Source organism: Aythya ferina, assembly GCF_964211825.1.
Source record: "Aythya ferina genome assembly, chromosome: 20".
NCBI lineage: Eukaryota > Metazoa > Chordata > Aves > Anseriformes > Anatidae > Aythya > Aythya ferina.
The window spans coordinates 9860802-9873617 of record NC_140318.1 but is presented as its reverse complement, the minus strand read 5'-3'; the positions used below and the strand labels follow the sequence as shown (position 1 = coordinate 9873617).

The 12816-nt window shown below is 43.7% G+C and overlaps 1 protein-coding gene across 1 annotated transcript; it reads left to right on the top strand.

Annotated features, from left to right (window-relative positions):
- The first annotated feature begins 1444 nt into the window (after positions 1–1444).
- NELFB (negative elongation factor complex member B) lies at positions 1445–12792 on the top strand. The gene is made up of 13 exons (XM_084494128.1): positions 1445–1588; positions 1843–2006; positions 2197–2296; positions 3072–3302; positions 4941–5126; positions 6435–6547; positions 7260–7362; positions 8197–8292; positions 8991–9133; positions 10015–10121; positions 11064–11205; positions 11994–12102; positions 12360–12792. Exons 1-13 carry the CDS (start codon positions 1487–1489, stop codon positions 12495–12497), a joined length of 1734 nt encoding a protein of 577 aa, XP_084350254.1. The 5' UTR covers positions 1445–1486; the 3' UTR covers positions 12498–12792.
- Positions 12793–12816: the final 24 nt, after the last annotated feature.

The following is a 12816-nucleotide window of genomic DNA, read 5'->3' as shown; positions in this document are numbered from 1 at the left end:
CTCGTGGTGCCTTGTCTGCACTCAGGTGGCTGCTGAGACGGGAAAACATCTGCATTTTTGGGTTCCATGCACAGGAGGCTCTGGCTGGCTTGCTCCTTGCTGTGGGTAGGAGGCAGCCAGGGCTGCTCAGGCCGTTTGGCCCCAAGGCCAGTATCAGCGTCAGTGCCTGCATGCCCCTTCCCTCACAAAGACACATCCCTGAAAACAGAGTTTCTGAGGAAGAATCTCTTAGCCTCAGGAGAGGTGTTTCTTTCAGGCTGTTCTGCTCTGCTTCCCAGTGATTGGGTCTAGTAATAAACCTGCAACTGCTTTAAAATAAATGTTTTGGCTTGTACAAACTGACCTGTTTCTTGGCAAGGCAATCTTGACCCCATGGCTAGCAGAAGACTTCACCAGCCAGGCCTGTACCTGCAGAATGACTAGAAGAATGACACCATCAGGGTGTATTTGGAGACACATTTCTTGGTCTGAAAGTTGTTTTAAGCCTTTATCTTCCTGCAGAGTTCAGACTCCAGTTCAGATTTTGCTGGTGCATAACTGGAAGGCATAAGCAGCTGTTTTGTCTACACAAATGCCCCACTTTGCAACGGGGACATGGATTAAATCACCAGAGTGCTGACGTTCCCATGCTTTCATGTCTGCCCAGAAGGACAGGCAAGCTTTCACACGGCTCACTGGGAAAGATTCCTACCGCAGTTCAGCTTTGTGCAGCATAGCAAGCAAAATAGGTGCCCCAGGCATCCTCCTGTCTCAAAGAAATGCTGCGCACACACGTGGGGTGTGTGCAGCAGCTGCTTGCACCAGGGTGGCTGTCTGAGGGCTTATGGACACCGGCTGGTCACAGTAGTTTAGACTGACTTCATGGTACTGATAAAAGCACCCTTGAGACACAGGACTCTCAGTCCTGCCCTTGCTACTAGTCTTTTGGGGGCTCTAAATCACGTAGGTTTTGCTTTGATTGTTCTGCTAACTGCTGGGCAATTGCCAAAGGGCTTTCTGCAAGGACTTGGACTTGAACTATTGCAAACTCTAGATATGTAAATATCCCGACGCAGCCAAGAGGGAAAGTAATGCAACCTGCTTCTGTGCCTCATGGCTGGATAATTCACTTGAGGTATGAGGTGTGTGTGTACGAGCTCACTCAAACCTTGGCTTCCAGCCAGGAAGGGGAGAGCACAGCCCTGGTGCACGGCTGCAGAGCTGTAGCAACTATCCCGAAACTTGGCGCTGGCGGCGGCCAAACGACGGACGGGGAAAGGCCTCTTCCCCGCTGCGCACCGTTTTTGGTGTCGTTTCCCGATTTCGCCACTTTCAGCGGGGCAGAAAAGCTGCTTTCGGCCGCAGGCGGCCCGGAACCTTCGGTGCGGCGCAGCGCGTTCCGCGGGACGGGAAGGGCGGCGGACCGCGCTGCGCTGGGGGACCCGGCAGCGGGGCGGACCGCGGCGGGGCCGTGGCGGGAGCGGGCCGGGGGGGCGGCGGGGCCGCCATGTACGCGGGGCTGCAGGAGCTGGGGGTGGCCAACGGCGAGGACCTGAAGGAGACGCTGACCAACTGCACCGAGCCGCTCAAGGCCATCGAGCAGTTCCAGGTGAGGCGGGGTCGCCATGGAGACGCCCGGCCTGCACCGGGCCTCGGCGGGAGCAGCCCCCCGGGGAGCGGGGCTGGGTGTGGGGAGGGAGCGACAAGACCCGAGGAGGGGGTGTCTGTGCTTTATTTTGTGTGTTGGTTTCTTTTTTTTTTTTTTTTCTTTTTCCCTTTTTTGTTTCTTTTAAAGCCAGCACGGCTTCAGCAGTCCTTGCTGTCGCTCCCTGACCACCCCCTGTCCCGTATTTGTGTTGGCAGACAGAAAATGGGGTCCTCCTGCCCTCCCTGCAGTCGGCGCTGCCCTTCCTGGACCTGCACGGCACCCCCCGGCTGGAGTTCCACCAGTCGGTGTTCGACGAGCTGAGGGAGAAGCTGCTGGAGCGGGTCTCGGCCATCGCTTTGGAAGGGAAAGTTGAGGAAAGGTTTGTCAGCAGGCTTCTTGGTTATTCGCAGTGAGCTGGGAATTTAATGTGAAAGCTACAACAGATGAGAAAACTCTCTGCAAAGGAGCGTTGACTTTTCTGGGTGTGCAAGTTCCAGTGTTTGAGATGAGCCACTTTGGTCCTTTGCTGTTAAATGGTAGTAGAGCATCTTGCTCTTCTGTGTTTCTAGGTACAAGAAGCTGGAAGATCTCCTGGAGAAAAGCTTTTCCTTGGTCAAGATGCCCTCCATACAGCCTGTGGTAATGTGTGTCATGAAGCACTTGCCCAAGGTAAAACCACTGCTCCAGTTGGCCTGTTCTGTTACATCTCTGTTACACTGTTTCTCTTAGCTGGGCAGGGTTGCAAGCTCTGGCTGCAGACCCTCTGCAAGTGTTAGGAACTGACTGGAAAACTTACTTGATTCTCATGGCTTTTAACAGCTCTGTACTGAGGTGTTAATTCAAAAAGCATTTTACTTCTTCAAAATCTGGTGGGACAGTTGCCCTACTTTATTTAATACATGCACCTTTCTAAGAGAAGTCAAGTTCACTGATATGTGAATTTTTCTATAGCTGACTGAAAATCCATAGCAAATGGAAAGTAAAACTTGAAGAATGCAATTAGAAGCAGGGAGGATTTAAATTCAGATTTCTGAAACAAAAATCTCTATGAATAGCGTTATTAAAAGTATCATATCGTACTTAAGGTAATGGGTATAGAACTGTCACTATCAGAACTTTTATAAGCCACTGAATTTTAAATCATCACTCCAAATCATACTGTCACATACATAAAGTCTTTTGTCCTCTTTGGAAGAAATAAGGAAAAACTTGATGTGTAACCTGCTTGCTTAAGAATTTAAGTGTCTTAGGACTAGCTTATTGCTCCTTGGAGTAGGGAAGGAAAAAGATGAGACTGTGGTATCTTATTTAATTGCATCGTTTTGTAAATTACTAGACTGCCTGGGATGGCGATTTAGATGTCCTCTGCAGTCGCTTACCTATTGCTTGGACAGCCAGCCAGGTGAGGTTCTCTACACTTAGGTAACTGCTCTGTTGATCACAGGTCCCTGAGAAGAAGCTGAAGTTGGTAATGGCCGATAAGGATTTGTATAAAGCATGTGCAGTGGAGGTGAAGCGCCAGATTTGGCAGGATAACCAGGCGCTGTTTGGTGATGAGGTATCTCCGCTGCTGAAACAATATATCCTGGAGAAAGAAAACATTCTCTTCAGCAATGAAATTTCTGTCTTGAACAATTTCTTCAGTCCATCTCCCAAAGCAAGACGGCAGGGAGAGGTAAGGACAAGGAAACCTCTTAAGACACACTTGTGAATGTTGTTTGTTACCTTGCAGTCTACCTCATCAAACAGTGAGGTGTTGGTTTCAACCATCTAACTTTGCTACTAAATTTGCAAAGTATTTTGCAACAAAATACTTAGGCTGGACAAAGTATTTGCAAGAAATACATTCCATTATGTCTTACACATCTTGATCAAAGCAGCAGGAATTACTTTAATAGTTGCTTGAGGCAGTGTAATAATTGATTAATGTTCTGAGCTGTTTATGAATTTTTAAATGTTTTTCTGTATTGCTCAGTCTGGCTTTAATATCCCTCAGCTGTTCTGAAAGCAGAGTATTTCTTACCAAATCAATTTGATTATCTTAAGTGTTTTTTTTGTTTGTTTTTTTAAGCAGGACAGAGAAACCAACTTTTTTTTTTTTTCATAGTTGGAAAGGAACATAGAAAGTTCCTATCCTAAGCTGGCTTTCAGAAAAGTTGCTCTTTGGATGGAATTACATGAGGGGACAGAGCTGATCTAACACTGCTGCTGGAAAGGCAGGTGGTGCTCCTGCCCTCCCTCCCTCTGGCTCTGGTGATATCAGCCCCTTCCATGAGCTGATTCAGCTCCGTAAGTGCTACAGAATCTTCAGCAAATAAAACCAGTAAGTGGGTTTCCAAGGCAGTGAGTTAAATCTGCTCAAAGAAGAGATCATCTGGGATGAAACCCTTTGCAAAGTGCCTGCCTGCGTGAGCCATCCTTTATGTGCCAGGGAACAGTGGCGTAGATGTTAGGAGTGGGTCTCTCTCTTTTTAGCAACAGCAAGCTATTAGATTGGATCAGCTGCAATGTGTCACTTAGGGGACTTTTTCTCCAAAAGGGAAATACCAGAGTTTCTGGAAGGACCTTGCTACTGAGAATGCAAAGGAATACCAGGGATAAGGAAGTACAAAGCTTTCATTTCAGAGGAGTACCACATCTGTTACAGTTATGCGGGGGATGTGGTTTGGATCTGTTTTGTTTTCAAAAGCCAGCTTCTAGTGCTGGTACTCTGGTGCAATTGGTTTCAGGTTTATACTGTGGACTTCACCTTCGTTCTCATGTCCACAGCCTGAAAATAGATAGAAATACAACAAGTCTTTCAAAAAAAATGAGCTGCTTTCCATGTTACAGTAATTGTAGATTACATTATTTGATACCAGGTAACTGATCACCTTAACTTTGCAAATGCTGCTGCTGCTTTCCACACAGCCCCCAAGAGAGCCTGTTTTCAAAATGCCTGGCTTCCTGGCTCTCTGATGGCTGTGAAAGATTTGCTGAGCATCTCTTGAAGAAGCACTTTGTCAAATCCTGTTTTGAAATCATAAAATATCCCGAGTTGGAAAGGTGGAAGGGACCCATAAGGATCAAGTCCAACTCCTGGCACCACACAGGTCTACCCAAAAATTTGTGACTAAGTGCACAGTCCAAACGCTTAAATTCAGACAGGCTTGGTGCAGTGACTGCTTCACTGGGGAGCCTGTTGCAGTGTGCAACCACCCTCCAAACCACCCAAATAATTGCTTTTAAGGAGCTTGGAAGAAATAACATTTTGCGTGTGTGTGGTCATGGTATTTCTTGGTACTGAGTGCACGTTTTTCCCCTTTGGGTTTAGGTGGTTCAGAAGCTGACTCAGATGATTGGGAAGAACGTGAAGCTCTACGATATGGTGTTGCAGTTTCTGAGAACATTGTTCCTTCGGACAAGGAATGTTCATTACTGCACGCTACGGGCAGAGCTCCTGATGTCACTGCATGACCTGGAAATCAGTGAAATCTGCACCGTTGACCCCTGTCATAAGGTATTAATCATGTGGGACAGATGGGAGTATTACTGGAGAATTTTCTGTTTCGCCCACTCCTGTGCATACCTGCTGCCCTGCAGGACTTCAGACCAGAGAAGATGAGTCCTCTCTGTGAAGAGAGTTCAGACCTTGAATCCAAAAGTCATCTTATAGTCCCTGGAACTTCAGGTGAAAATTTCATCTTGGTTAACCAGCAGCTTGCTTCATTTCATAACCCATAAATCATTCAAATTGATGGTACTCGTGGAGCGTTAAAAATAGCATCTAATCTGACCTATGTAGATGCTGCAAAAAATAAGCGAAAACATCAGCTAGCCCCAGGTTCTTAATCAAAGCTTGCTTTCCTTCCTGTTGTGCTGGTGTGATACACTCCATCTGTCAGTAAACTGTGTGTGTAACATTAAATACTTCGGATCCTGAATTTTAAAAACTATTAGAGTACTGGGGTGTGGTGGGCCTGGTGTTAGCGTCACATCAGGATTTTGTTATTGGTCCTTTGTCCATGGCCGGCATCGTTCTGATCTACAAGAAGACTTCTTTTTCTAAGTAATACTGCCAAGTTTTATGTGTATTCTGCTTACAGAGAGTATGTCCTCGAGTGATGATCAATATTACTGCATGCTCTTTAACATCTTCAGATCAAGAGTCTCAAAATCGGTATACAGTGACTGAATAGAAAAGGGCAATTCTTGTTCAAGTTACAGATTGTTTTCAGGTGACTGCATTTTGCCACCATATAATGGTGTGAGGAAAGTAAGCCACGATGAAAGCATCCCAGAAAATTGAGCAAGTTTTTTCTGTCTTGACAGCTGAAATGCTGAGAAAAACGTGTGTTGTTTTCTTTAAGGGTGGGAAAAACAAACAAACAAACAACAATTTTAGGTCAGATAAGATATCTTACTGTCTTTTCCATTTGATATGAAAGCAGAGAGCTCCAGAAGGTAACCCCTTCTTACAAGGTGGGAGTTGTAGTGCCATGGCTAAAATATCCAACATTATTGCTGCTAATTGTTACAGCTTCAGTGTGAGCCTCAATTGCCAGGGAATGCCTGTCTTGGAACAGGAGAAAGTGGCAACAGTTTAACTTATATCGGTACCTCTGACCTCTTCTTGGGATGTTTGTATGTTTGAGCTCCTCTGTATTTGTGATCAGCTTGCTACCATACCCAAATGTATTAACAAAGCTTATTAACTCCAGAGATTTGGAGGTCATTCCAAGTCTGTTTTCTCCGATACCGTGTTTTCTATTGCCAGTTTAATGAGATCTGTCATTATTGTTAAGCTTTCTTCTTTTTTTTTGAACAGTTCACCTGGTGCCTTGATGCCTGCATTCGGGAGAAGTTTGTGGACAACAAGAGAGCTCGGGAATTGCAAGGATTTTTGGATGGAGTGAAGAAGGGACAAGAACAAGTTTTGGGGTAAGCCACTTAGGCTGTTTATTGAGAAACTGGAAATCGGTTCCCAGCAGTCACAACGTCTAGCTTGTTTTTTAGGTGTTAATTCTTCCCCAGAGCTAGACAGCAGCTAGTAGTTCTTCTGTGTGGTCAAATGCAGTGGATTCATCAGCATTACTGCAGACATGTTCTGGTGAAAAAACTTGTACTGCTTAAGTTACTACCCTTGAGTGATTGTTGCAGTCTCCTTTATGGCCTGGTAACGGGCTGTGTGAGGTCTCCTGTTTGTTTTCATCACAAAAGATGTTCAGTAATTATTTTCATTGACTTGAAGGAGCATGTTATCTGAAGAAACACTCACAGCTTTTTTACAAAGGCAGGAGAAGCTTTATGGGGTGGACAACTGTAGGTAATAAGTGACAGAAATTCAGGTTTTGCATTATAATTGTAAGGGTATTGTTGCAGTAGTTGCCTTGTGTCCCTTCTCTTTAACAGTGGTTTCCATGTGTGTTGTTTGTTGTTTGTTTGTTTTTTTTTTTTTTAAGTGTACAGAAGTGCATGTACCGCTTTGACATTAGATGGGATAGTTGATGGGCTTACAAGAACAGGCTCAAACATCTTACTCCAGTGAGATGCATTTTCTTAAGAAGCTGGTGTCATACAGTGGGATATGGAACTGGGCTGCAGGGGTGGCTGTTATGTGTGACGTGTGTTTGATTTTTGCTTCTTCTCTCAGGGACTTATCGATGATCTTGTGTGATCCCTTTGCCATTAACACCTTGGCCTTGAGTACCATAAGGCACCTGCAAGACCTGGTAGGGCAGGACACCTTACCCAGGGTGAGTGTTGCAGCACATGTACCTGGAGTGAATCTCTCTTAACTCAATAGCATCTATCAGCAAAAGACTGGCAATATGGAAGAAGTATCATTAAGTTCTCTAATGCGTGTGTAAATTGAAATAAGAGAAATGTAATACTGGCTTCCCATTTGTAGCACATGCCTTAGAGCTCTGCAGGAGCACTGTTTGGAGATGGGCATTTTGGAGCTCTGAACTGACAACAAATTCTTTGCATGGTTCATTCTGTCCTAACAGCTATGCATATACATACATCCCTGCTTTGTCCTTCCATCAGTTCACCTAACAGCAGCAGCCTTTATTCCCTGTGTGAGTCTTTTGCTGTATTTATCCTGGAGTTGTTAAATGTTGTTGTTGGATGAAATAACTTCTTTGTGGCAGTTTGACGGAAAATTGTTTTGGTTTTAGGGCACAATATAAATGAAAATTTGTTGTTGTTCTTACACTTCCCATTTCTCACTTCTGCTGAAATGACTTGATTCATCCTGTCACGTTGTATTTCAGTATTCTAATTTGGCTGGACACATTTAAAAGCAGTGTCCTGATCACACTGGCTGCATACTTCTTGGCACATTGTAAAATGTTACAAAAAAACAGCTCTCAGGTGTGCCTGTTGTTCTTTAAGCTGTTTGATTCCTATTTGAGGAATCAGCTATCGATTAAATTTGAGAACTGAATGCCTCTAGCAATATTTGAGAAGACTGTTAGTGCAGGAGTGCTTTGACTGTAAACCACTGCTTCCAAAGAAATATCTGTAAGTGCAAATTGTGGAATATCAAACTATCTGTTTTTTTTCCCTACTCCTTAAAATTCGAGGAAAGTCCAGATCTACTACTGCTCCTTAGGATGCTGTCCTTGGGACAGGGGGCCTGGGACATGATTGACAGTCAAGTCTTCAAGGAACCAAAAATGGTGAGCTTCCTTAGATTTGATTCTTACATGGTTTGCATTATGAGTCCCTGATTTAATCTTCAAGTCAGCTTCCTGCATTCCTCTCATCAGTGATTTAGAAAAAGACATGCAAGTGGTCACCGAGCAGCAGCTCAAATGGACACGCTGTAAGCTCCATTTACCTGAATGTCTGTCCCTTACTGTTTTTTAATTGAACTGTTCCTCTAATAAAATCTGTAGCCTTCCATTCTGTGTTTCTGATAGAACTCAGGTTGTTCTGCCTTGCATGGAGAGAAGATGCACTAAAACTCTTTTCTATTGCTACTCTAGTTATGCATTGATCCCTGTCAGTTAAGACCATGAAGAAAATTATTTGTAATATCTGAAAAAGAGATGGTAGCCTCCTTAACATGCAGTACTTGGAGATTGGAAAAGGTTCCTTGGAAGAGAAACTATGTAATTGTCCAGAGTAACAGCTGTGCTCAAATTCTTTCCATAAATTAGGTGAAATACAGCTTTCTTCATTACCAGTGGATAATGTGGAAGTGAATTTTTCAAGAAGTTTGAAGGGAACTGGATGTCTGAAAGCTTGCTTTCCTAGGTGTAGGGTGGGGCTATTAATATTGCCTTAATATTTGTTACAGTGCTGTGGGACTGTTAGGTGGCATGAACTGATTGATGAAACCATTGTTTTTTCCCCTCTCTTCAATCCCTCTAAGGAAGTTGAGCTGATCACCAAGTTCTTGCCTATGCTGATGTCTTTTGTGGTGGATGACCACACGTTCAATGTAGATCAGAAACTGCCCTCGGAGGAGAAGGGGCCAATTCCCTACCCCAGCACCATTCCTGAAGCTTTCACCAAGTACGTAATCTGCCTTACCAGCCTTTTACATATCAGTCTTATTGATAAAGCAAAACATCAAGGAGCCAACCAACAGTGACAGGAGAAAATACTGCATGTGGTAAAGTGAAAACTTTTTTGGGTAAGATTTAGTCCTGGTTAATCAAGCTTGAACTTTACCTTCTGCAGAACAGGTTTGCACCACAATTCCTCAAATAAAATACATCCACTGTTTCTTGCTATGACCATTTTTTCAGCAGGGTGAATATCGAAGTACTTGGTATTACTCCTTTCAGATGCGCTGATTGTAACTTCCCAAGCAGTGAATGATGAGTATTTGAGTGATACAACTTAATCTGGGTGCAGCTGGATAAGTGCCATGCTCGCCACCTGGAGAGTGCTATTGTAAATCATAAATTTTGCATTTTTGTTACACAGACACTCTCTGAAGACAACCTATCACTCTGGGGGCTTCAAAGAGATAATTAAAAATCCTCATTGTGCTCTGTCATATTCAGATCTTGTGCTAATTTCCAGAACAATTCTTTGTTTGTATGCTAGAATATAGAGTACTATATCCCAGTACTTATATTTAAAATTGTTTTATGACAGTGCTGACATTTGACCTTTGGGAAACCTTAAAACAAAACACTATTATGCTTTGTATAATTTTTGAATGCTAGGACCTGTTTTAAAACCCATTTTGGATGATCGCTTATCATTAATACTATTTAAAATGCACACGATCAAATCAAAGTCACTGAGCAGCTGCTTTCAGTGGGTTTGAAGTTAGTCATTCCTGTAACTGCTTGATTCCTGTCCATCACCATTCTAAACTCCCTTGAAGAAAACAAAAACAAAACTGTTTTATTGATTAAGAAACTTTGCTTCTCTTGTAACAGATTCTTGCAGGACAACAGAATAGCTTGTGAGATTGGGCTATACTACATCCTTCACATCACTAAACAGAGGAACAAGAATGCTTTCCTCAGGCTTCTGCCAGCACTAGGTGCGTTTTGGTCTTGTCTTCTATTCTGTAGCTGTTTGCCTTGTCTTGGAGACCCAGGAGGCAAGTAACAATCTGAAATGAAACTTGTTGCAGAGACAAAGATGGATGTTCAGCTTTTGGCTCTTCTGGTGACTTAATTGTAAAGCACTGCAGAATGACGTGGTTGTTTTTGTCTGCAATTAGGATACTTTTCTCCTGCTCCAAGAATTTAGGGGTAGTGGCTGAAAGTCAGTAGTTCCTTACATCAAAGGCTGTATTAACAATGGAATTAGCTGAGAGCTATTTGGAATGAATGAAAGATAAAAAGCAGGTGGCTTAATTCTGCTGCTGCTCACAGTAATTGCATATGACCAAAAATTCTTGGGACTTGGCTTTGTGTGGTGAAAAAACCTGTAACAAAACAGGACTGAACACAGCCCTAAATTCTTCTCTGACTTACCTGATTTCTCTGGGTTAAGTTGCATGAGAGCTCTGAAGCAATCGTAGGAATTGCTGCTCCCAATAATGGGGGGCTCACTTCCCACTCTCTCTCTCACTGGTGTTCTTTGGGCCCTTTGCTTAACTGCCAGCTCATTTACATGGGTGACTTTTTCCACTGGTAGGTGATTTGCATCTGTTCACTTTGAGGTCTGAGAAGTGCAACGAGGTGGATGTGGCTGTAAGCAGAGGACTATGGAGAAGTATAGAAGGGGGACCCTGTGATTTTGGCAGCAGCAAGCTGCTCTGTTTGACCTCAGTCTTCAAGATATCACGGGTTTTCTGCATACATTTCTCAGACCTCTGCTCCTAATGTAGAAGCTCACAGCCACCTTCCTGGGTTACCTGTTGTAAAAGCCAATAAGGAAAAGGTTTTGCAAAGTTCTCAACAAGAACATCTGCTTATGTCGTCAAGGTTTGGCACATCCTTGCAAGTCTCAGTCTCTCTTTTTTCATGTTGTACAGTTGAGACATTCAGTGACCTGGCCTTCGGTGACATATTTCTGCATCTGCTCACTGGTAACCTCACACTTCTGGGTGACGAATTTGCACTCGAGGAGTTCTGCACCAGTCTCTTTGATGGCTTCTTTCTCACTGCTTGCTCAAGGTAAATCTGATTTTGCTCAGATGTGTTTATGAGATAGCTGTGAGAGGCTGTACTTCTTTGAGCTATTGTTTAATATTTCAGCAAATTCTTCATGCGTAGTTGAGATCTTAGCCTGATACTGTTTCTCTTTTAGGAAAGGCTTATGTTTTGTTTAAAAAAAATTGAACAGCAAAATTGTTAGTTGTTAATTGTAAATTATTGCTTAAACTGGAATCGTTCTTAAGCTGGAGTTGCAAAAGATAATATCCTTTGTGTTTTGTGATAGCTGTGACTAGGAAGCAGTAACTGTAGCTCTTTGCAGTACCAGCGGCACACAGCAAACCTGTTTGTTACTTCTTTTAAGTCGGTGTGGTTCAGCTGGTGGCCAGATCTGGGAGGCTTGCTGTTCAGGCATGGCAGTATTCAGTGCTGCTGCCGCCACCACCATTTCCTCCATGTGCACTGAGGGCCAAATACCCTCCTCTGTGTGCATGTGGCCTATTCGGTGCAGCTGAGAGACAAAAATATCTGCCACGTGTTGTAGTCCGTGCTTAAAATCCACCTCTCCTTCCCCATGGTTGCTACCGTTGGTCCACCCTTGTTGAATTAATTCCATGAATTGCTTGAAAGTCTAAGGCAGGGTTAGCACTTTGGCACGCAGGCAATTCTCAGTTACTTGGGGAGATTACAACAAAGCTGGCGGTCTGTGGCTGTGTCAGGTATTCTTCTGGTAGTGCTGCTATAGGCTTCTCATTCTTCGAGACTGATTGTTTATATCAGCTACTCTGTTCTAAAATTGCTTTTTGCAGAAAGGAGAATGTACATAGACATGTGCTGAGACTGCTGCTTCATCTGCATCACAAAGTGGCGCCTGCCAAATTAGAGTCTCTCCAGAAGGCTTTGGAACCCAACAAACAGGTAAGAAGGGAAACATGAGAAAGGGAAAATTAATTGCAAATGAAAGCATCTGCCTTTCCAGACGTTGCTTAATGGAACACGTGCTCTGCTCAGATAGCAGCTTTCCAAGTTGTCTTAATTACCTTGTAACTTCCTCTTTCTGTGTTGGTTTGTGTTAAAACATTGAGGGTAATTGCAAATTTAGTGCTGTAGCTAGTAGTAGCAAGAATGAAGTCTGACTCTCTGGTTTGTCCCCTTCTCTAAATCTCTTTCTGCAGAGTGGGGAACCTGTGAAGGAGCTTTATAACCAACTCACTGAGAAACTGGAGCTTCGCAAGCCTAGTCCAGCCGAAGTGACTGAGACTCCCTCCATGGAACTGCCCTTGCCCACTGTGCCCACACCAGCCTCACGCTGAGCTATGTCTGTAATGCAAGAGTGAGACATGAGAAAAACTAACCTAGTGCTCAGCAGCGTGAAGGCACTGTACTGCCTTGTCTCTGCCTACAGGGTGGAAACAAACGAACAAAAGCCACTGAAGCTCTTTCAGGAAACACTGCAGTTTACCCAACTCACTGGCTCTTGCTGGTTAAAACTCTGTATGCAGTGCATTGCAGAGGTTTACTTTTCTTAAAGATAGCTGAGCGTCTTCTTGTAGATCACTTAAAACTGACTGTACAATTTTTTTTCAAAAACAAAAGGCGTATTTTTAAGCTTTGCATCTTGTATTCTTAAAC

What these genes read in the sequence shown, in the direction of transcription:
- NELFB (XM_084494128.1), top strand. Translation starts at nt 1,487, where the DNA reads ATGTACGCGGGGCTGCAGGAGCTGGGGGTGGCCAACGGCGAGGACCTG. An exon ending in CAGGCTTCTGCCAGCACTAG is followed by an intron (nt 10,122 to 11,063) that starts GTGCGTTTTGGT and finishes CATGTTGTACAG; the next exon opens with TTGAGACATTCAGTGACCTG. An exon ending in CTTTGGAACCCAACAAACAG is followed by an intron (nt 12,103 to 12,359) that starts GTAAGAAGGGAA and finishes CTCTTTCTGCAG; the next exon opens with AGTGGGGAACCTGTGAAGGA.